Source organism: Penicillium daleae (genome assembly GCF_028827525.1).
Source record: "Penicillium daleae strain IBT 16125 chromosome Unknown utg000008l_segment0_segment0, whole genome shotgun sequence".
In the NCBI taxonomy this organism is placed as follows: Eukaryota; Fungi; Ascomycota; class Eurotiomycetes; order Eurotiales; family Aspergillaceae; genus Penicillium; species Penicillium daleae.
Window position 1 is genome coordinate 5,544,415 of NW_026623156.1, and position 22,107 is coordinate 5,566,521.

The 22,107-nt window shown below is 49.7% G+C and overlaps 7 protein-coding genes across 7 annotated transcripts; 1 reads left to right on the top strand and 6 right to left on the bottom strand.

Annotated features, from left to right (window-relative positions):
* Nucleotides 1–15: 15 nt before the first annotated feature.
* On the bottom strand, nt 16–2,645 carry N7458_010480 (fungal specific transcription factor domain-containing protein; the record flags this gene model as incomplete). The annotated part of the gene is made up of 7 exons (XM_056913862.1): nt 16–1,039; nt 1,088–1,258; nt 1,312–1,928; nt 1,989–2,071; nt 2,123–2,364; nt 2,416–2,452; nt 2,603–2,645. Coding segments are annotated over 7 exons (2,217 nt in total), but the record flags the coding sequence as incomplete, so codon positions are not given.
* A 634-nt stretch (nt 2,646–3,279) lies between these two features.
* Nucleotides 3,280–6,380, bottom strand: N7458_010481 (cleavage polyadenylation factor subunit CFT2; the record flags this gene model as incomplete). The annotated part of the gene is made up of 2 exons (XM_056913863.1): nt 3,280–6,166; nt 6,232–6,380. The coding sequence occupies 2 exons, from the start codon at nt 6,378–6,380 to the stop codon at nt 3,280–3,282; spliced, it is 3,036 nt and encodes a 1,011-aa protein (XP_056762712.1).
* A 579-nt stretch (nt 6,381–6,959) lies between these two features.
* On the bottom strand, nt 6,960–9,024 carry N7458_010482 (uncharacterized protein; the record flags this gene model as incomplete). Its single annotated transcript, XM_056913864.1, has 3 exons — nt 6,960–6,977; nt 7,034–7,515; nt 7,857–9,024. 3 exons carry the CDS (start codon nt 9,022–9,024, stop codon nt 6,960–6,962), a joined length of 1,668 nt encoding a protein of 555 aa, XP_056762713.1.
* A 3,298-nt stretch (nt 9,025–12,322) lies between these two features.
* Nucleotides 12,323–13,948, top strand: N7458_010483 (uncharacterized protein; the record flags this gene model as incomplete). The annotated part of the gene is made up of 4 exons (XM_056913865.1): nt 12,323–12,512; nt 12,564–13,045; nt 13,115–13,549; nt 13,616–13,948. 4 exons carry the CDS (start codon nt 12,323–12,325, stop codon nt 13,946–13,948), a joined length of 1,440 nt encoding a protein of 479 aa, XP_056762714.1.
* A 358-nt stretch (nt 13,949–14,306) lies between these two features.
* Nucleotides 14,307–15,911, bottom strand: N7458_010484 (BglR; the record flags this gene model as incomplete). The annotated part of the gene is made up of 1 exon (XM_056913866.1): nt 14,307–15,911. The coding sequence occupies one exon, from the start codon at nt 15,909–15,911 to the stop codon at nt 14,307–14,309; it is 1,605 nt and encodes a 534-aa protein (XP_056762715.1).
* A 1,258-nt stretch (nt 15,912–17,169) lies between these two features.
* Nucleotides 17,170–17,973, bottom strand: N7458_010485 (SGNH/GDSL hydrolase family protein; the record flags this gene model as incomplete). Its single annotated transcript, XM_056913867.1, has 1 exon — nt 17,170–17,973. The coding sequence occupies one exon, from the start codon at nt 17,971–17,973 to the stop codon at nt 17,170–17,172; it is 804 nt and encodes a 267-aa protein (XP_056762716.1).
* Nucleotides 17,974–18,730: 757 nt separating this feature from the next.
* N7458_010486 (uncharacterized protein) lies at nt 18,731–22,050 on the bottom strand (the record flags this gene model as incomplete). Its single annotated transcript, XM_056913868.1, has 7 exons — nt 18,731–18,889; nt 18,949–20,759; nt 20,811–20,856; nt 20,916–21,000; nt 21,211–21,337; nt 21,403–21,949; nt 22,012–22,050. 7 exons carry the CDS (start codon nt 22,048–22,050, stop codon nt 18,731–18,733), a joined length of 2,814 nt encoding a protein of 937 aa, XP_056762717.1.
* Nucleotides 22,051–22,107: the final 57 nt, after the last annotated feature.

Genomic DNA, 22,107 nt, shown 5'->3' on the forward strand with positions numbered 1-22,107 from the left:
GCTCATGTCCATACCCTGGGTTGCCCCATATTCTGGGCTTGTGAGAAATTGTTCCAGCACTTGGGTCTCCGTCCAAGTGGGCCACGCCGCTGATGGTGATGCGTTTTCAGCGCCGAAGAATGGTATATCGATGATGGGGTCAAGAACACCGAGCATACCCATGTCTCGATCAGACACAGCCAAAGATGCCTGCGTGTAGTCCATATTCATAAGACGGTCATTGGACTGAGTATAGAACCCCGAAGGTTGGTCAGGTGGTAGCCCTGGATCCCCAGTCTGGCCATAAGAAGAATCTGCAGCACTACCGGCTGCTTCAAGGACGACCCCTTCTCTGAGTCTAGCTCCCCAATGCTTGAAAGCCTCGTAATCCGAGATGGGACGCTCCGTTAGAGCCACATCCCCGCTCCGAGACTGCTGGACTCCAGCATGGAGACGCGCAAGTGCACGCTCCAGCGTTTCGATCAAAGACACCTCCGACTGAGCCGACTCTCCGGCCGCAGACATCTCTCGAATCATGTCCAGTCCTTTGTACAGCAAGGTCCGATATTGCTCGGAGAAGTTCTGTATGGAGTAGGCAATCAAAACAAGCAACGACGCTCGGCATGAGCTATATTCAATGTACGAAGCTCGTGCAAGGCCGGCTCCACAGTCCCGTAATTCTTGTAGAATGCCCAATGCCTCTGTTGCTGCCTCGATACAATCGTCAATCAAGTCTTTGCGACTCAATGGGTGCTTGAAGCCTGCACCATCGGAGACTGAATTCTTGTCGGCAGTATTTGGTTCCGAGTCCGCTGGTGAATTGTTCATCGATTCGGAAATATCTTTCTTTAGTAGGAATGGCCGCCCGATAAACATGCGAACCAAGCAATATTCCAGCTGGAGATGCATGACTGAACGGAGTTGCGCTATTGGCTGCAAGCCGCTGCTGACAACCTCTTGGGGTAGAGAGCTCCACCACTCTTTCAGTGCCGCTTTGCTGGTCAAGAGATGGGATATGGTTTTAGGGATGTGCTGTTTGTGGCAATTGCGAAGATTGCTTCTATGGGTGTATTAGTCTTGGTCATATACCGAGGCGATCAGCACGTACACATCACAAAACAGGTCTTCTAGAAAGTGAATTAATTGAACTGAGGCCTCGGCGCGCGCGACGCTTGTGCGAGTGTCGTCCAATGCTAGTTCAGGCCGGTAAGTAGGGAGTGCCGCATCAACGTCGGTTCTGAGCACTGAAAGAGGTCTGCCGTGGAAGATGGAAATTTTTCTAGCCTCTGTTAGTGAGCGATGCTATGTACCTATTAGCTGTAGATACTGTACCTTTCAAGTAAGTATGCCGTCCACCATACACGATTGCGCGTCTCAACCATAGTCGCACTGAAGGCATCATTTTTGCATCTCCGATGCATGCCGTTCTGCATTCCAAGCCGGATTGCAAGATTGACGTAAATATACCCCAAGCCCGAAGTATCAACAGGTAGTGCATAGTAGCCAAAGAGAAGACAGGCTTGGACACTTTCAAGGGAGGATAGCTCGATAATCTCAGGCAGTAATCGAATCGCTTGCTGATAAAATGTCGCCCCGATATCTTCTTCCGAGAAATTCTGACCTGACATGCTGGTCGAACTATGTGTCGAGGATTCAAGGTGTGCATATTGGGACCCGATCGCAAATACTGTAAGCAGGATGCTGATGATCACTTCGCCCCCCTTCTTGGCAAAACTGCTGGGATCGCCATAGAGAAGATTCATTCTGTCAATAAACCAAGTTCTTCCAACGAAAAAGTAATGAGTCTCGGCGTATTTGAAAAAATTCCTCGCTAAAAACTCGGCAATTGGACGAGGGGGGCAGCACGATATTGCAGCCGAGAGGTCATCACGTCCTGGACGCAATTGGTGAGCTCGTGGGAAATCCCATCCAGGGCTAGATCCATTTGTCTGATATCACACCTCAGTTAGACAACTTGCTTCAATTTCCAGAGTTTGAATGGAGCATACCCGGCTCTCCAATCCCCCCATTTGCTCAATGTGCTGCTTTAGCCGCATAGAGAAATTCCAATAAGAAAACTCCCCGGAAAAGTCTAGACAAAGTCAGTAACAAACCAAATTTGAGATTACTTGAGTAGACCGACGTGTAGTGTTATCTCCTACCGGATCCATTGTACAGGCCTCATCGTCCATCACTAATCCTTCGACTTCTTGGGCGTCCGGGGCAACAACGCACGCACTACTGCCGTCTGCATCAAGTGTATCGGCGAGTTTGGCAAGGCTCTTTGTATCAAGTCGAATTCCTTCAATGGTACGCTTTAATATACGTTCCATATATCTTGAGCGGTCGATCAATTCTTGAAAGTCAGACCTGGCCACTCGTTCCCTATGTATGTTAGCGATTTTCTGACCCCAAAGGCGCATCACGAGCACTCACTCTGGAACGTATGCCCTGAATTCACGCGTCCGTGGGACTGGGCCTTTCTCACATGGGCGTCGGAAATGGAGACACCTCCTACAAGGGGGCCCACCCTCACATTTCTCTTTCAAACGCCGACACTCATCACATCTGTGAGCAATATATTAGATAAAGGTCCAATCTTATAATATTCCTTAATACTTACGCTCGAGTCGCACGTCTTCGGTGATCCATGACTCCACTTCCATTTGCAGAGTTGTTATATGGCCTGAAGTTGCAGTCGTTGACGGAACAAGATAGCCAGAGTGTGGGGTTGATCCCGTGACCAGTTCGGCGATAAGGAAACCACCAATCACGGAACTTTTGGCTCAATTTAAGCTCCGAGGCCAGATGGTAATAAGCTCATCGTTGATATGATATACTGTACAAGGATACTGAAAATAACACACGAGCGTGATCGTCGCCATTCATACTTGATTCGTAATCTCATTAGGTGCATAGGGGTTACATGCACTTGCTTTTTGCATCAATGACAGTGGACAGTCTAGGGAAGGACCCACTAATCTTGCCCAAATTTGCCAGATCGCTACGTCATCTTCTGAAAGTATTACCCGTACTGTGGAGCAGGCACCATAACACGACCCCATGAAGGGATGTTGGGGTTTGTCTTGGACTCAGCATTCGCCATGCGTTCCTTTTCGCGGATCACGCGCTTCCACGATAAGTCAATCCCTAAATAAATAAAAAGAGGCGGCAGAGATAGCGATTTCATTGATCATCATTGCCATATTGGCCCCTACGTGCAAATGATGGAAATTTCTGAATGCTGCGATGCTGTTCAAGTTATACATCATAAAGTATAAAAATACATATCATTCCGTCCTAATTCCCTGCCACAACAGCCAAGCCCTCGTAAATCTTCCTCTTCACCGCAAGGAAGCTCCCAGCATTACGGCCAAGAGCCGCCTGGTTCGCTGCCGCCTGTGCCGCGGCTTCGATCTCGATTCTGCCAGTGCCTGACTTGCGTACAGCAACCGACTTGTCGATGAGAAGGGTACCTTCACCACGGAATTCTGCGGTGTGTCCAGCAGCTTGCATGAGTTTGCGAAGATCAGCAAGACGAAGATCACCGACGTGGAGTGGACGAGCCATAGACCGAGTACCGGCAGCCATGCTGGCGGGCAATGTATCGAGAAGAGGGAAGGCTTCAGACTTTTCGGTGGTCTGGGCGGCATCGTCGATGGACGGGACCACTGCAGACGAAGCCGCTTCATCCTTGACTAGCTTCATCTTCTTGCCAGCCGCGTCGACGTCAACGTCCTCTTCCTCCACGGGAAGCTCGGGCGCCCGAAGTTGTGCGGTCAAAGCGACGACACCAAGGCTGCGGACATGCTGCCAGTTGAGACGTCGGACGAGAGTGTTGCTCAGCTTCACTGTCCAGGCATTGGTGTCGACACTGGCGTCAACGGCCTCTCCATTTGCAGGGGTGAAGATAATAGCGGCAGCATCCGCACTTGTAGTGGAAACATCCCCGCCAACCTTCACAGTGAGCAGCTTCTTACACTCGTCTGCCAATGCTGAAATCTCATCCTTCATTCCACCGACAAGGATTAGCTTTTGTGGCTGGATAAGAGGGATCAACATCTCCAAACTGCGCTTGTCGTGCAAGCCCATGAAATCCACAAAGGCAATGCGGGCATTGATCGTGATCGTCTCTTTATTATATACGGCCTTGGCGGGGCCCTCGAATGATTGCATGTCCGCCTCGTCTTCCGAGGATGCAGCCGCATCAGCACCTTCGCCCTCCGACGGAAGGCTGAGGTCATCGGGAATGCCCGAATCGACTTTCTGGCCGTTTGTTGATAACTGCTGGCGTTTGCGACCTCCAGCACCATCGGAGAGCCTTCGTCCACCGGTCCCAGCTGCCTCGTCCCAACGTCTTTTCTGGCCAAGCTTTGTCTGCGCGTCCGATCGCCGTTGTTGCATATCGATCTCTTCACGCTCTTCTGCGCGAAGGTACTCTTCTGGCCGAATGAACTCTCCGTATTCATCGCCTTTCTTCCGCGACGCCACGTATGGAAACATGCGTTCGCGTCCCTTCTTGCCTCGCACGTCGTAGTCGTAAACATTCTTGCGTCGGAGAAGGACGTTAATACCCAGGTCTTCATCAGTCAGAGCCAGCTTACTCCGGTTCGAGTGTGCGAGCGTTGTAGAGAAGTTGAGAACTCGACCCTGCTGTTCGGAATCGGAGTCTTCAGAAGACGTAGAGCTAGACCGGTCGTCCAGTGCATCCGCCGCATTCTCGAGGTTATCTTGACCTCGTACCTGGGAAGTATCCTGGAGTTGTCGTTTTGTAGCGAGATACTGCTGGTAGAGTAATTGGTCCCTCACGTCCAAAGGAGCTCGCTGCACGTCGGTCCAGGTCAATTCCCGTCCGCCGCTATGGACTTGCTCGAGTAGTTCTCCATCGGGCCCTTTCTCCAGCGCGACTCCATCTCTTCGTTCCTCATACCATTGCCAAATCATGCTTCCAAGAGATGATGTATTGGAAAGCTCCTCATTTGCATCGGACATGCTCTTTCGGAACGACTCAGTCAACAAGAGCAAGTTGTTAGGACCTTCCGCGACTTGCCGGAGTGACTCCTTTGAGAAACCCCAGGCCAAAGAGGTATCGGACGCCAGGATGACTTTGGGCCCCTGCTCAGCCAGAATCTTTTCGAGGCGCTTCTTGCGCTCTACAGTCTTGAGATGCTTGAAAGTAAAGGGACCGACGCCTTTCCCGCTTCCCTTTTCTTGACCTTGACCGCCAGCCTTTTGGCCGTCGGCACCCTCTGCCGCCTCGAATTCTCGAACAATATTCTCGTCCATCCATTCAAGCATACTTCGGGCAAGTCGCAGCGTGGTGTTGACTTTCCTGCCAGCTAGATAGAGACCAGCACCTTGAAGAACATCGCCCTTCTCGGGATTCGACGCATCACGCCAAGCATGCTCGAGTGCATACGCCAATTCCAGTACACGCGAGCTCGTGTCCGTCGGGATAAGGACGGTACCGCCTTTGGCCAGACTGCTTCGAATCATGTCCAGCAAGAGATCGTCTCTCTTCTTGCGGCCGCCAGAAACTGCAAACTTGTCACCCCCGTTCGCACTACAGATCAGAGCCGTTGGCTTTCGCAATTGCTCAATGACCTCAGTGCCACTCGCTCCGGAGCCACCGAACCATGCAGCACCTGCCACGACGCTCTCTCGGGCCTGATTCCAGTCCATTGCGTAAACGATAGATTCCATTCCATGCTGAATGTGCCATATCGTTCCTCCAACGGTGTGTCCGGCATTATAAGCAGTTAGGGTGAGTCCGTCCAGAGGCGGTGAAAACGGAGACGGGAGGGGTTGGTGTGGCTGTGAATATTTGAGAGGCTGAATGAGGGAGAAGTATCTCGCAATTTCCTCCGTTGTCGGGGCTTGGAGAAGAATCCGACCTGAGCTGCCAGCAGCTTCGGTGCTGTCTTCGCCGTCTCCCACCGAGCCTACGGCGGATGCTGTTGACGACGCACCAGGTTCTGAGATTGAGGCCTTCGGGAGGAATGTTGCCGCAAGTGGCGATGAGACGTAGAGGTCTTGTAAACACGTGCGACCAAACGCGACGACAGGGTTTGTCGCGTAAATCGGGATCTGAGTGAACAGAGGGAACGTTCGACAGCAGTGGACAAAAGCACCAATGTGCGCCGGGGTCGCATGGGTCAGAAGAATCAACGAGAGAGTTGGAATGTGCCTATTTGAAGTGTTGGGTCAGCTTCAATTCTTCAGTCGCATGGAGAGGCTCGGGTTCTAGCTCACTTCTCGAGCTCTGCCAGGTCACGAGTATCAAAAGACTCGTCCCAACCAACGTCCACCAGAATCTTGATACCGCCATCCAGTTCAAGAATCGACTGTGAGGCCCTCGAGGATGACGACTGCGCCCCGAGAAGGGGAGTGAATGTGAACATTGTGATTGCTCGTCGTTAAAGACGGGAGCACGCGCGGATGGATCTGCGACGAGAAGCGCACAATCAAGCCGGGTATTGAGTTGACGATCAATGAACTGGATATTTCATCGTCTCATAGTGATCAGCAAAAATTTCCTCCCTCAATCGAAGCAAGAACAAGGGGCTAGGCAAAGCTAAGTGAGCGGGTTTTCGGTGACACTCAGAGCTGCCCTTGTCGGGCCCGGTGGTGGTGTTTGTGCTGTTTGTGTCCATGGTCAGGTGATCTGCGGCGAGTATGTACAAACCACGAAGTCACTGATAACCAGCGAGTTACTGAATGTCTAGAAGAAGAAAATGTCAAATCTATTCATTTACGACAATAACATCAACAAACATAATGAACAGAATCTATGGAACAAATGTTCAAACTCCCTCCTCCTACCCTGCTCTAATCTATCCCTTCTCGACCTGATCACAAGATATATCCTGGGTATCAACCTCCCACGCCGCTCAGTGTCATGCCCCAACCTGTGGCTTGCTGCTGGGAATTGCGACCACAAGGCACCCGGTAGCACACCTACTTAGGTAGCGCTTCAAGCTTCACTTATCGTTAGAGACCTAGTAGATTGATCATCAGTGACACTTCTTGTCATACTTTTCTATTCATCACTTACCTCCCGTGGCCTCTTCGTGTTACGAAATGGTCTATGGGCTGTGGGAACCTTAGACGCATTCGCCTTGACATAACTCTCGACTCCATCGGGCATCACAGCGCCGGCCCATGATCGTATCCGACGAAAAGCTTCAACCTTCGGATAATGTTTGTGGCGCGCTTCAGGATCTTCGAGGATCGCGTTGCACATACGGATATAGTTTGCAGCTTCGTCTGACTCCAATGGCGGGAACAGTATCTTGGAAATTTCATCTCCGGCACCATCTGCTGTCTGACTCGAACCTGGAGCATGAGCTTGGACTGGGACTGGGACAGGTTGTTTTTCCTTTTTACCGGGGCCACGATGTTGTGCATGTGCTTCGTGTACAGATTCCACTTGATGACGAGTCCTGTCAGTGACTGAGGTAAAATCGAGCATAGGGTGCAATTTCCCAGAGCAGTAGCGAATGGACTCACCAATTTCGATATCCGATAATGGTTGTTCTATTCAACGTAGAAGGGTCAGTATCAGTAGCCAATCAAGATCAACATCGAAGCTAATTCCCCAGACAGGAATACCGTATGCAAAGGGGCCATGAGGGAGAATGTCTGCAAGATCAACTCCCTGTAGCCTCATGCAACAATCACGTTGCATTGAATGCATCCAAAGATGGAGAGATATCTAGCTTCCATATCGTCCTTCATCAGGGCGGATCCCTCTCCCAAGGACTGCATTGCCACATTCCTCACAAAATCATGGCAGAAATCTGAGAGAACACGGGAAAAGAGGCAGAAACATGCTCTGAACTAAGACTGTTGACGATAGAAAAATGCACTTTACTCACCGATTTCTGTAATATTGCCTTCGCCTTCAGCTGCACTTTCTGCCTCAGAAGGTTCCCGAGTTTGTCTGTGCAAGGCTGGCGGAATGCCAATTGTTGTCTGTTCCGAATTGATATCCAGGACCTCCGCGCCCTTGTGGGCTTGCTTCCTTGCAACCTTGAGTACCTGCTTCTTTGCACCCTTTGTAGCCAGCTTCTTGACTGCTTTTGCCCGCTTAGCGAGAGCCCGCTTTTTTGTAGCCTTCACATTTGGCACAGCAACTGGGTCGAAGGAAATATCCTGTTGATCCAGAGGACCAAATGTGCCTTTCCTATTCCTCTTCAAAGTTGAGAAAAGGTGGCCCACATCCCCTTCCCACTTGGTCGAGGCCACGCCTGGTCGATAGTAGAGTTCCGGGCGTGCATATCTGTTGGGGCCAGGGAACATGATGTACTTATTGTTGAGGTGATTTGCAGAATCCCCGATTCGGTTGAAGGTACCTTCGAGTGCAGGCGTTGTGCCCACGCTATCCAAACGTGGCGGGGCTGGCAGCGGGTCTTCAACATAGGCGATATAGTGTGCATTTTCTCCTTTGCGTATTGCCTCTCGTAATTGCCCTCGAGAGAATGGACAATCCAAGGCCTCTAAAAGACGACTGTAGGCATGCGTGTAAAGTTCCTGGCCTGTCAAGCTGGCCCAGCCTGTATGTGGACCTGGTTCAAAGCTCCACTTAAGGGCTCCTAGTCCAACAGCGTAGTCATTAACCCTGGGATGACTACCTGGTGCTACCCCTGGGATATGGGTCCTGCCAGGGTGTGTCCTGATCATATCTTTCTCAAGATCTTTGCCGAGAGGCAACTTGTTCAGAAGAGTTCTCCAACGAGGGTATGGTGCATCCTCTCCATAGTAGAGTTTACATGGAGCATCGGCTGCAACGGGGAACTCCAAGGCAATCCCGGAGGAGGCAACAATGCGAAAAGGCTTGTTGAGGTCCGGCGACATTGGAGCAGTCGGAGATTTCGCCACGTTCACATCTTGTTGTGACCTTTTCGTAGAACTCTCCGAATGAATCGTTGCGACTGTATCTTCGACTTTTTTTGTCTTCTGTCTCTTCGTTGGTGGACTACCCTCCGAGGCTTTAGTCCGTGCTGACGTCTTTGCAATGGCCTTTTTGACTAAAGCACCTGTCATGGATCTTGTTTGACGCGGTGGCATAATGCTAACTTAGTCTAGCAACTAATAGTCAGCCAATTTTCAAAGTGGTGAATGAGCGAATACTGGAAGGTAGAACATTACCTGTTCTTGCTTCTGAAGTTTTCCTTTGCGGCTTGACTCGAGTAAGGAGCTTTCGTTTCAAAGGGTCAAGGAGTGGTTGAGAGTTAATTGATTCGGACTGATGGAAAGAGATGTAATCAGTTTTTCAAGCGGTTAATTATGAGGAGATCATGGCAGTTTAAGATTCTTGTGACTCGGCTGAACAAAGGATGTATGCGATTAAAAGTTTCTTTGTTCCCGAGTCTGTCGCTCCAACAGCAAAGACTCAGCCACGACCAAAAGTACTTCGCTCTCGAGGTTCCAATCTTCTTTGTCTGAATGTGATGAAATCTCTGAGACCGAGTTGCGGCACAAATTCGACATCTATGGGTTTCACTTAGGTTTAACTTGCAAAGGTATACTGCATCACGTTTGAAGTTTAGGAGTGTATCACACTCCTGGAACAGTAATCGTCCGGCTTGGCCACTCATGTGTTGGGACCACATTGTTACTGCGAAGGTACGTTAACTAATGAGAATCGCGATGGAAAAGAACTACTAGAGGATAGGCTCGAAACGAAGATAGTGACCCTTCCAATTTCGTGCAGCCTAATGACAAGAGGAAAGTTGGGATGCATCAAACAAAACAATTTGGACAGAATGGTTCTCGCTTCTCATTTAGGTAATCAGAAGTGTCAAACAAAGAAACAGGTCGTATTTACTCGAAAAGGTCAGATGTGTTGTCTTTGGCTCGTATAGTGAGTCTGATTTATGACCGAAAACTTTCATGTATTCCTCTGAAGTGGACAACTGGTTTCTATACCTCTTGATAAAGGGAAACCCTCCATGAATATTGGCTTTCGGGGACAAAGATATATGTGACTATATACACAGGATAATGTCCGCCGGATGGGGCTTTTCTATCTGGGCTCCCGCCGCTTTCATGAGGGCAAGCACGCTCAGGCTCACTGAGTAAATGTCAGCACGGGCTCATGCTCGGTGATCTGGTCAGTGCAGTCATGTGATCGCTCAGTGATCACTCAGTCACTGCTTACTCACCGGCACACTTACTGTCCAGTCAGCGAGCAGTACTTTCTCTTCTTCCAGCCCATGTCAGACTATACCCGAAAAGGACATGGGGAATAAGAGGAGAGAGGTGAAATTCATTAGTACACCTTACCGTATGCCTCGAAATATATGATTTTGATATCATCAATGGGCAGTTTCGATCCAGCGAATGCAGATGTTGAGGCGCTCTCTCCACCAACGCTGACATTGTCGAACGTCATGTTTCAGGTTGTGACTTTTGCTGCTTTCTATAGCTAGGGCAGAATTGAGCGAATGATTGTAGTTGTTTGTAGCAACCCTTCTGGCCTGCAGAGAATCATATGCTTAAGTATCCAAATATCCTCCGCACCGGGGATTATCGGCTTTGAGGCATCCGGTTTACCCACACCCCTGGCGTCAAAAGCACACTGGCAGACACATCACATGACTCATTCCTCCTCCACGGTCCTCCACGGTGGAGACTTTTGCGTACCTCGGGTGAATAGTCTTTAATTACCCGTCAGAACTCCGCCACTGATTGTTTCTCAAACGTTATTTCGGCTCTACATATGTCAGTCGCTTTGGGTAAGGACACGAAAGACTACTGTCGCGTGTAATGCTAGCACTGCTATACTGTTTTTTTACTCTGGCCACCTCTAGCAAGGAACAGATCATATATTGTTAGCCACATGCAGACTCGATATCGAGCGTAGTAGGCACAACGTTCTATGGTAGCAATGGAGTCAATAAGTCGATAATGCAATAAGTTTTGGTGTTTCTATTTTACACGACTCGTAAGTCTCATAATCCCTTTACGGTCAAGGCCTCGCCAAAACGAAGCCTGCCCACGAGTAACATGTGCGGGCTTTTGCACTCACAGCCCAGCTCTTGGGTTCTTGCGGGTACACATGAATAGACCCTTTAATGGTTTATTATGATTTCCAAGGGAATATAATTGGCCATATATCTAATACGAATTTCAAGTTGATTTTCAACCAACTTGGATCTTTATATAGATGGGGCAGGCTTTGTTCCTTATCCGTATCAACTTTATACCACAAGAACTACAATAACATTCTTGAGAATCATGATCTTCATGTCAGATTCGAGTAGGGGAATGCAGATGATGTCTGTAGTTTACCGCATGTCTTTCTTAGTATGTCGATCCATCGTCTCTAATAGAGATTTATAGTCATTTGAGACAGCAAATTTGCTTTCCACCCTGCCACGTTTGAGTACAAAGGGCCTGGGGACCGATTTGGCCACCGTGCGGTTAGTACTGGCAAGAAACATTAGTTGACACTAAACAGCATGTTCAGGTCCGAACGATTGGCTTCTTGATATGTTTTGAACATATTCCATTATGGGTAGAAAGTTTAGGAAATTGGGCATAGGAACACTTGGGAACTTTTCTGCTTGTGTCACAATGTTTGTGCTGTTGACTGACGATTGTTCTGCTTGACCAGACCAGAAGGTTACCTCAGTCAAATCCCAGATCTTGTGGTGTAGAGCAGATTTTATAACGGCTCCAATGCGGCCATTGCCGATAGGTAGCCCTTCTTACCAGCAAGTTGCTGGAGTATCGTACCAAAGTAATTCCGATGCCATCGGTGCTGTTTTACGTCGACAATTTGGACGTCCCGCTGACTTGGCCCGAAGACCTCACCAGGTCGAGTGCAGTTAGTTTTTTTGCAGTTAGTTTTTTTTAAATATCCGCTCCACAGTCGAGTAGATTCTGGCCCGCTCCGATATGATCGTTCGGCACGGCTTGAGTTTGAGCAAGTGTGGGCTTCTCGGCCAGATTCTCGGCGGAATAGGGCGGGGTCAAGGAGAAAGAGAGAGTCGGCCACCTAGTAATGATGATTCTCCCGGCGAACTCCATGTGCTCGGATTGTCTGTGCATATTTCTCGACCTATTTATCCTACTGGTTGATTATTACATTGTACATTATTAGGTGTGATTGGGGGACCCGCGAGTTTCCCCGCAAATTCCCCCGCTTTTGATCACTCTGCAACTGGGCGAATGGGATTGGTCACGTACACATGTACAGACTGACGGCCTCGAGTTCTACCAAAGGCCATATAAGACTCCCTCAGTTCCACGGAATAATTCGATCATTCTTATTTGGATATATATATATATATATATATATGTTCCACATTACTCTATATGGTATCCGCTCGGCACTATGGAGAAAAACGGTACTGAAAGCATGGCATTGTCCAAACACGCTGTGTCCGTCGACCCCGAGCAGGGGCCGGATATGGAAGATATGAGAAATGAGAAGATGAATGACCTCAGCCGAGAGATGGCTAAACGCGGTACAGCCACCGAGCACGACATGGGATACTGGGAAGCATTCGTCATCTACCGCAAGGGTGCCTTATGGTCCATGTTCATCTCCTTGTCGATCATCATGCGTGCATAAGACATCGAGATTCTGGGCAACTTTTACGCCCTTCCGGCATTCCAGAAGCGATTCGGTGTATATTACGAGGGCTCCGGCTGGCAGATCCCCGCTAAGTGGCAAGTCGCAATGTCCATGGGCTCTCTGGTCGGCCAGATTTTGGGTGCCTATTTGGTGACATTTCCGATGGAGCGGTTTGGGCGCAAGAAAACATTTGCAGTATCCCTCTGCTGCACGGCTGCATTAACATTCATGCAGTTCTTTGCGCAGAGCATCGAGGTGTTAACCGCGTCTCAGTACCTTTCCGGTATTGTCTGGGGTACTTATTGTGTCATTTCCACAACCTATGCATCGGAGGTGCTTCCCCTTCGTCTACGCGGCTTCCTAACGGGCTACATTAATCTGTCCTATGTAATGGGCCAGTTCATCCAGACCGGCGTGATGCGGGGGTTCATCTCGTGGACGAGCGAGTGGGCCTATCGTATCCCTTTCGCCATCCAGTGGGTATAGCCTGTCGTGTTGCTGGCCGGCCTAGCATATGTTCCTGAGTCCCCTTGGTGGTTGATCCGACAGAATCGCATGGAAGACGCGCTCAAGTCCCTGCGTCGGCTCTCTAAGCCCCATCCCAACATCAATCTCCAAGAAACCCTGGCAATGATGGTCAAGACCAACATCCTTGAGGCTCAGTTAGATATCGGTACAACATATGCCGACTGCTGGAAGGGTGTGAATCGTCGCCGCATGGAAATATGCGTCATGCTTTTTGTGATCCAGAACTTCTCGGGAAATCCTGTCGGGTTCGCAACGTACCTATTCGAGCAAACCGGTCTCAACAGCAAACAGGCCTTCGACATAGGCGTTGGCCTGAATGGCGTAGGATTTGTTGGCACTTTGATGTCCGCCATTCCTCTTATCTACTTTGGCCGGCGCTCCTGCTACCTATTTAGCATCACCTCTATTGTTTCGATCCTCTTCATTGTTGCACTCCTTTGCTTAGCACATGACTACGTAACAAATGACGTTTATCGTTGGACACAGTCAACACTGCTGATTGTCCTTAGCTTCGTCTGGTAGATGACGCTTGGCCCATTGACGTATGTGGTTGTCTGCGAAACCCCCTCCACAAAATTGCGGTCGAAGACCATCGCCATAGCGACTGCAATCGACGCACTTACCGGACTAGTCACGACTGTCATCGGGCCTTATCTGCTTAATCCCGGGGCTGCTGGTGCGGGAGCCAAGATAGAGTTCCTTTACGGGGGGATTTCTGTCTTCTCGCTAACTTGGTGTTACTTCAGGCTGCCTGAAACAAAATCAAGGACTTACGAGGAGCTGGACCTGATGTTTGAGAAAAGGGTGCCAGCGCGGAAATTCAAGAATTATGTCATTGAGGGTATGGACGACTAGTTTGTCAAAGAAAATGAACGATTGCTCCAGTATCGAGACGCGTTATCCGTCGTTATCCGTAGTGGATCCAAGGTGAAACTTCATAGTTGTCTGGTGTCAGTGAAATTCTTGATTTTTACCTGTTGATGAGAATATTATATATATGTAATTACGTTGAAGTTCAATTCGAAGCCCTGCTGCCATATAGAACAAGGTTGAATTGGGTGCGAGTCTCTGCAACTATTGGAAGACACAAGAGTCCTACATTGTGATTCAGCACGAATATATCATATTGCATCCAAAGACAGAAAGCAAAGCCTAATAGCGACCTCTTTATGCGCAGAAAACCATTCAGCATTAGAGAAGAATATACCAGCAGTCACACCACATGAAAGGCAATTTCTTCACTACTTGCGATGACTGCCGCAGAATTAGAAGTGAGAAGTGAAGAAACTTCACCGAGTAGATACCCTTCACTATCTTCTGCAAGGTAAATTGTATCATCCTCGATATCCACATATTCTTTCACGACAGGTATCGAAGCGGATTCGAAAACACGCTCCAATTTGTGAAGTAGAGAATCCCGTAATTCCAGGTTCAGGGCCGTAGTCGAGAACAGCAAGTCGCTCAGGCCTTTGAGCGTTTCACGCGGCCCCACCTGCATGCCAGATACAATTTCGATCGGCTTTTCGCATAATATGGAGTCTGCTAACGTGTCTGTGATTTCGTATATTTTCGATTCCATACCAGGTCCGTGGACCTCGAAAGCTGTGAGTGAGATAGGTACTAGACTGGCCAGCGCGTCCAGCGCGATCTGCACAGGGTATGAAAGGCTCATCTCACGGCAGGTCGACTGTGCCTGTGGCGTAATGTAGCCACATTGGATGGACAGTTTCCAGGCAAGTGACCGCATCCAGTGCTGTGTGGCAATGATGTCTACTCTCTGGATATCATTCACGCAACAGGGAATATCCGCTGGGAGTTCTAACTCGCGCTGGATAAGGAGGAGCTGTTTACTGCTTAGTGAGGCCCCTGCACCTTGCGCGGTCCACTTAAGGAAGAATTCGTTGCCGGGAGTATAGAACAGCGCGATAAGATTGATAAATCCGGAGACCAGGGTTGGGTAATCCTCATTCTCAATTGAGGGTAATGCAATTGGTTCCAATACAGTAGGTAGGCCATACCGGATGCACAAGAATCGCTCCGTCATCATAAGGAGGAAATACAGCTTGCGCATGGTATGCCGCTCCCGGACAGTCCACTGCGGGTTAAGATAGGTCGACTCAATATGCATATCCAGGAGATTGGCGAAAGTGATAGCCTCACGAATATAAAATGCGGCGGTATTTTCGCGCGCCAGTTCTCGCCCGTAGTATATGTGAAGGAAGTAGGAGGTGAGGACAGAGTTGGGAGTGACATGTTCCGTGAAGTCAAAGGTCGATCGCAATTGTCGGGCTTGTTGAGCAAATGAGTTCGCAGTCAGAATATCAGGGGAGTTCCGTGTGTTGGATTCGGCGTCATCGCAGACAGTTTGGTTCAGGTGGGATAGAGTAGCTGCACATAATGCAGCAGCCAACGTGAGGATTTCCGGATTAGTGGGATTGTTCTCCAGCTGTACGATGAGCTCATCTGCATTCAGCAGCGGCCATATCCCATATAGCTGGTTTTGGTAAATGCACAACACACGCCGCAATGCTGACAGTGTAACAGGCGGTCGAAGGGGGTTGAGGCCCGAGGCATCTTGTGCAGACGGACTGTATAGGGCTTGGGGCTCGCCTTGGCCTTGCGGGTGGGCCGATGATGATCGCTGATGCTTCAAGATCTTGGAGAGTGATGAGTGTCTCAAGCGGTTTGGGCCACTCTTCCGGCGCACTCGTAGGTAGGTGCAGTCCAGAAGATGCTGCGAACAACGCTCGCATGGCTGCTGGCCGTTGCATTTGACCTTGCGGATGCTGCAGCAGTCGCAAGCGCGCTTTGAAGCCATTTTTAGGTAGATTACATGGGCGCGCTTAGAGAAGAATAGACGGTCTGAGATGAAGAGAAGGAGAACAAAGGTGAGAATTCGATCGTCCGTTACGGTACATCCTGTGTAGCTCCCTTTTGTCTTGTGTCAAGGAAAGTGGAGTGGTACATTACCACTAGGAAACCAAGAGGAGTGGTTAGTCTACTTTTGTATTTATCTTTATGTTTATTTTTCGATTCTCCGGGATTCGGAATATGCATCCCGCAAGTCCCAACTCCATAAAGCGAGGACACCTCAACGTGTCCATCGCACAGATAGTCTTAGCGTCTCTTCTCTAATCAATCAATCAATTCATGCTTAGTTGGTTCCGTCTGATCTTATTCGCTCAAGATGCATAATACTGTATTCAACCGCTCTGATATCTTGTTAGTGGTTAAGCTTTCTTGTCCCACAAATATGGGGTATAATACCGCTAGACCAAAAATGCTCCCTCCATGGGCAACATTCTTAGTCTATACGGTCATTTATTGTTCTGTAATTTCTCAATCTTGGTAGTTCGGGCGGGGTCATTCGTACTGTAAAATGTAACTACTCCGTAAGGTACCAAGGTACCAAAAAGGTCCCTGTTGCGGGGTACCCCGCACAGAGTCAGTTGTACGCCCTCGTGTAGATCAGTCCTGATTGCTCTCGTCTCCTCTCCTCCAACATAGTTCTTCCTGTCGTTCTTTCCTCTAGCTCCTCAAGAGACCTAAGGAATATGTTGATGGATAGGGAAGCTTCCATTCTTGATTTCGTAGTAGTAAAATAACCTAGATCCTACGATTCGATCCGTGGTCGACTCTTCAGCAAGGAAATTCCCCGCCCGCCAAAGCGATTGAACCCTTAACCCGAACGGACTGGTGTAAATGTGTCTGTAATGTAGTCTTCCTCGAAAAAAGGGTATTCAACTGTCATTTAGTTAACTGAATGCAATAATGCTTGCAAAGCATGCCAACGTAGCAGGGTAACGAACTGGCATCCGTCTTGGATAAGCTTTGGCAGCTTTTTGTCCTATCAATAACAATAGATAATATGTTGTCTAAAGGGAAAAAAGTAAATTAATTTTAGCCCTTGAGAGTCACTGCAGCCATTCCATGCAACAATATTAGATTCGGATTCAACACCGTATCATTGCGATTGGCGTGCTATTAGACTCAATCCATTCTTTTGCAGGTGCACAAACGAGCCTAGGCAATCCATCAATGTCCACAGCCAACAACCAATATCTATTTCTGCTCGTTTAATCCGTCCCCGCGGGTCCAGGGCCCCATAATGATTCCGGCAGATGGTCCAGATCGACATTGAAGATATGCGGCAGGACCGAAGGTAAACTCTCCGTCCGCAGGGCGGGGTATGACTTCCGAATCGTGTGTAGCAGTAGCTCGTAGAAAATGCGATATCCCTGACCGGAGAAATGCACCCCATCTGGTGAGAAAAGGTTGGACATGTTTTTTCCTTTGTTTGCGCCTTGACTCGCTTCCTCGACCTTACTGCAATGTTCCCCTAGGCAATCTTTTCCAGGAGACGATCTGAAGGACTCGTAAAACGCGGTCCATAAATCAATGAAAGGAACCTGCTGCTCTTCTGCGACCCCCTTAGCAGCATCAGCATACTGCCTGGTGATTTCACTCGACCGATCCGTTGTATTTTCCCCAACGGGAGCGGGCCCAACCAAGACCACGCAGATACTACGGCTCAGTGCTTTCTCAGTCAAAACCCGCAAATTCTCTGCGTAGCGATAGATAGGGACATGTTGCCGTGTATTCACCACTTCTACGGCGTCGTTAGTTCCGAAGAATATCACTAGCAGCCTGATTCGACTGCCCCCGGCAGTCTCGGCGTCCAGCATCGGATCCAGAATGTGTCGGGCATGCTCGCTATTGTATCCACCATAGCCGTGTGTAAGGACTTGTAGTTTGCGAAAATATTCATGTTGTAACGCTGGCGCGAGGTTGAAGCCAAACTCCTGATTCCAGCTTTGCTCGGTCAAGGAGTCGCCGAAGAGGATGATTTTGTCGGTCGTTAGGGGGTTGGCGTGTGTCATGGTTGTAACCCATGTGCAATTAGAGACGGTATTATCACGCACAGGATAGATGGATAAATACAGATAAATCACGACGATTGAAGGAGGCATAGCACTGTAGAGGCATCTTTTATGGCGATGGTGGCTCGGCGAGATTCTCGGCAGAATGCAACTACCTTGTGGGTCAAAATAAATACCCGCCAATGCATTGGCCCATTCCAACCTATGCAGATTCCCCAAGAGATGAGATCGAGGTGGATGCCCTTGGTAACATCTGGAACTATACTCTATAGTCAGACGGTGCACATGAAAGAATGAAATCTCCCGCGGTTGTAATTTTTTTGGAACAAAGAGCGCTTGGATCTTGACGCGAGGTGTCGCAGCCAAAGAGCTGGATTAGTACACGATTTAGCTTCCAATTTGGCCGTAAGACAAATCTCAGGTTCGCGGAAAGCAATGTTTTCTACAAATTCAAAGATACAGCAGGCGCAGGCCATTCCTGCGCTGTACTGCGCCTTAGCCGTCGATGGTGCGATATATAGGAAAATCCTGAATCAAATAACCCGATCACTTTATAGTCGGATCTTACATCTGAAAAGTGAAAACAAACGAGTAATTCTGTGCAGCCGATCAGTCCACAAGAACATTGGAATGTCCGCCATTCCTATTCCACAGTAATTCACACATCACAAATTCATAAATCCTAGTAACCTCTAACAAGCAACTATTTTCTGTCAAACAGTATCAGGCTATCCAGGCGAGTCACACATAGCCAAGTTTACTGCCAATACCTTGGCTCATCGAAGACGTGGTAGCGGTGGCCACGAACACCCTCGCCGCGGAAGAGCGCAGGGAAGCGCCGGCCAACGGGGACAAGCTCCTCTGGGATACGAACTTCCTCCTCGGACTCGGGCTCACCAATGACGAATTTTCCGACCTATATCACCAGTTAGTCATGTTATATTTCTGGGACGGCGTAGCGGGATAGTAGCTTACCTGAATCTCAGTGTCGGTGATGGTGTCACGGCTGATACGGGCGTAACCAGTACGCTTCAACTTCTTGTAGAGGATGTACTCGCACCAACGGTCCCAGTCAGTGGGATCGATATCCTTCATACCGCTCAAGTCGCTGACATAGGTGTTGTAGTTACCCTCGAGCGGCTTGGTGACCAGATAACTCAACAGGATCAGGGGGCGAGGAGACGAGCCCATTAGCTTGGACAGGTACTCAGTCTGCAGACGACGATCCTCGGGGTCCTCTTCCTGACCGGAGTGGAAGACGACGACGTCGATCATCTCGCCATACATGTCAAGAGTGGCATGGATGGCAGGAGCCAGCTCACCGACGGGTGAGGGGAGAAGGTGGTGGGTGGAGTTGACAATGGGGAACTTGGACAGCAAGGCAGAGCCCCAGGTGTGCTTGTTGGGGCCAGGGCCAAAGTCAACATAGTAGCCGAGGTCCTCTGCAATGTACTGAGTGACATCCTTGTTACCCATGATGATGCGCTGGTTGTCGGACTCAAGGAAACCAATCACATCGAGCTCGAGCTCGCCCAGCACATCTCGCATGCGGCGCTCAGAAGCCCACATGTTGTTATCGAGACCGAAGTGGACGGTCCAGATACCGGCGGTCACAACCTTGTCTTCCTTGTGGTGGGGGACGTAGTCGTTCGTGGGGAAGCGCAGGTAAGCCACAGAGACGGAGAGCAGCTGCAGCGCTGCCAGGACGTAAACGTAGTACGAACGCTGGCGTTTGCTGTTAGGGCTAATAGGCTTCTTACGAGAGGAGCGAGCGGAGTTGGTAGTCGCAGCGGAGAAAACACCAGCACCGATAGCGAGCATAGTAGTCATCATCAGCCAGTCAGTGCGCTCACGCACGAGAGGACCACCAGGGACGAAGGCATAGGCAACAACCCAGACGTGGAAGAGCAGGAGGAAGACGTAAAAGAGGAAACCAACTCCGAATGTGCTGGCAGCACCGTGCCGAACACAAGAAGTGATGAGAACCGGAGACACAGCCATGATGTAGAAAGCAAAGGCCAAGGCACCGTAGAAGCCAGTCCAGTGGTGGTAATAAGTCAGGAGAGCCGCACCAACGGAGCCAAGTCCAAAGGCCGTCCAGGTACCCGCTATCGCAGGGTTGAAGATACCATAGACAAGGCCAGCGCCCATAACGAAGATGGTGACGGCGCCGTGCGGCACGGCGATGGGTCCACGAACGGGATATCCCTCCCAAACCCAGGAAATCATGGTACTGGAGTCAGTCAGAAGCGAGACGATCGCGAACAAAAGACCTCCAAAGCCAAGACCGGCGAGGAGAGCAGAGCCCTTCTTGCCACCAGCGGGTAGGTAGTCACCACCGCTGGTAGTCGAGGGGCGCTGCGAGCGCAGAACAGCAAAGATGGCAAGGAAAAGACCAATCTTGTTCCAACCACCATTCTCGACATGCATGACGGGCCAGAGGGGATTGTTGGTGGAGCAAGCGAACTTGGCAATGACGGACATGATCAGGCCAATGCCCCAAGCCATGATGCGGGTCTCCAAGCGAGGCGTGTTAGCCCGCTCGGCAAAGAAGGTAGCAGTCCATGCCGCACAGGTAACCGCGAGAGAAAAAGTAGTCACGAACAGACGGTGAGCAGGGTTCTGGAACTTGTAGGCCAGAAGACCGGACAGCGAAATCAGATGGAGGAGACGCAAGTTTCTGACGGCGAGCTGCCGCAGAGACGAAATGGCGAAGAAGAAAGGCGAAACGACAGCAACAATGGCAACCTCGTAGCCCGAGATACCCATGTGCCAGAGAGGGAAGTCTGTTATAGTTAGCACAGTTTGCAGTAAGAGCGAGAAACAAGGTCACTCACACCACACAAGCACAGGAAGACCAGTCACAATAGTCCAGAAGACGAACTGTAGCCCGCAGTCAGCCGATGAAGCAAAGATTTGGATTGCAATTCCGGAAATCATACCCCATTGTAAACATCCGCGGCAGCATCAACGACCTCGGTCCAGAAAAAGCCCTCACCAAAAGTGTTGCCCACGGTCTTGCCCTTCCTATAACTACATGTTAGCCTCCGTAGGGGCCGAAAAAATGGACTTATATGGGATATACGCACTCTTTTTCAAGAACAGAATCCGCGGTCGTTTTCAACTGTCTAAATTGATAGATGCCAACTCAGGAAATGTCTTTTTCTCATAACCAAACGTAACATGTGGCACTATACAATTTGTCGTGGGTGTCATTTCGGAAGCCACGGTACATACCCTCTGCTGATACCCTTGATATCCCGAACCACAATTTCGAATCCTTCAAAGTCGAGCACGGTAATGGCATCGAAACCCACGTCGAACAAAATCAGGGACCACTCGAAGAAGGCGTAGCGGGTGTATGCTAAGAAACGAAGGTTTTAGAAAAAGCATCTGAATAATACTGATATCAACCGAGTCAGAACTTACCTCCAGCCACCTTGTGGACCTTGTGTTGAATGAAATAGTAGATCAATGGAACCAAGGTTCCGAAGAAAAGGCTTGCTACGATCTTGCGGTATTTGACGGCCCGACGGTTATTGGGGCTGAGAGCAAGGCAGCCCAGCGTCCACGGCAGAGTCGCAACAAGGTACGAGATCATGAAGATATCATGCCAGTCATGATCATCAGTGGAGGTGACATAGGTCCATCCACCACAGGTCAAGGTGCGGAAGACACCCACACCAGCGACAATCTTAGGAAGAGACGAGTTCGGACGCGCGGTAAGCACGTACCACAGGAAAACGAGGGCGAAGCGAGGACCGGAGGTGATGGCGATGAAAACCTGGAAGAACGAGCGTTCGGGATAGCGATCACCAATCGTCGCGGAGACCGAGGGAAACCATTCGTCGGGGTAGCCGTAGTGTTCATTCTGAACGATCTTGTGATAATGCAACGCGCAGCCAACTATCAGCGCGCTGAAAAAGGCGGCATACGCGAAGAAAGTGTGAGTCCATGAAATCCATTTTCCGTTGATCTGCATTGGCAATTGAGTCAGTGGCTATCCGAGGATCTTATCGCGTGTGTCAAGGCACGTACGGCGACCACGGCATCACCGTCCTTGAATCTGGGGGCCATGGCGGCGCAGAGGGAGGTCGAAACTCTGCACAGATATATAGGGAGACGGAAGAGAAA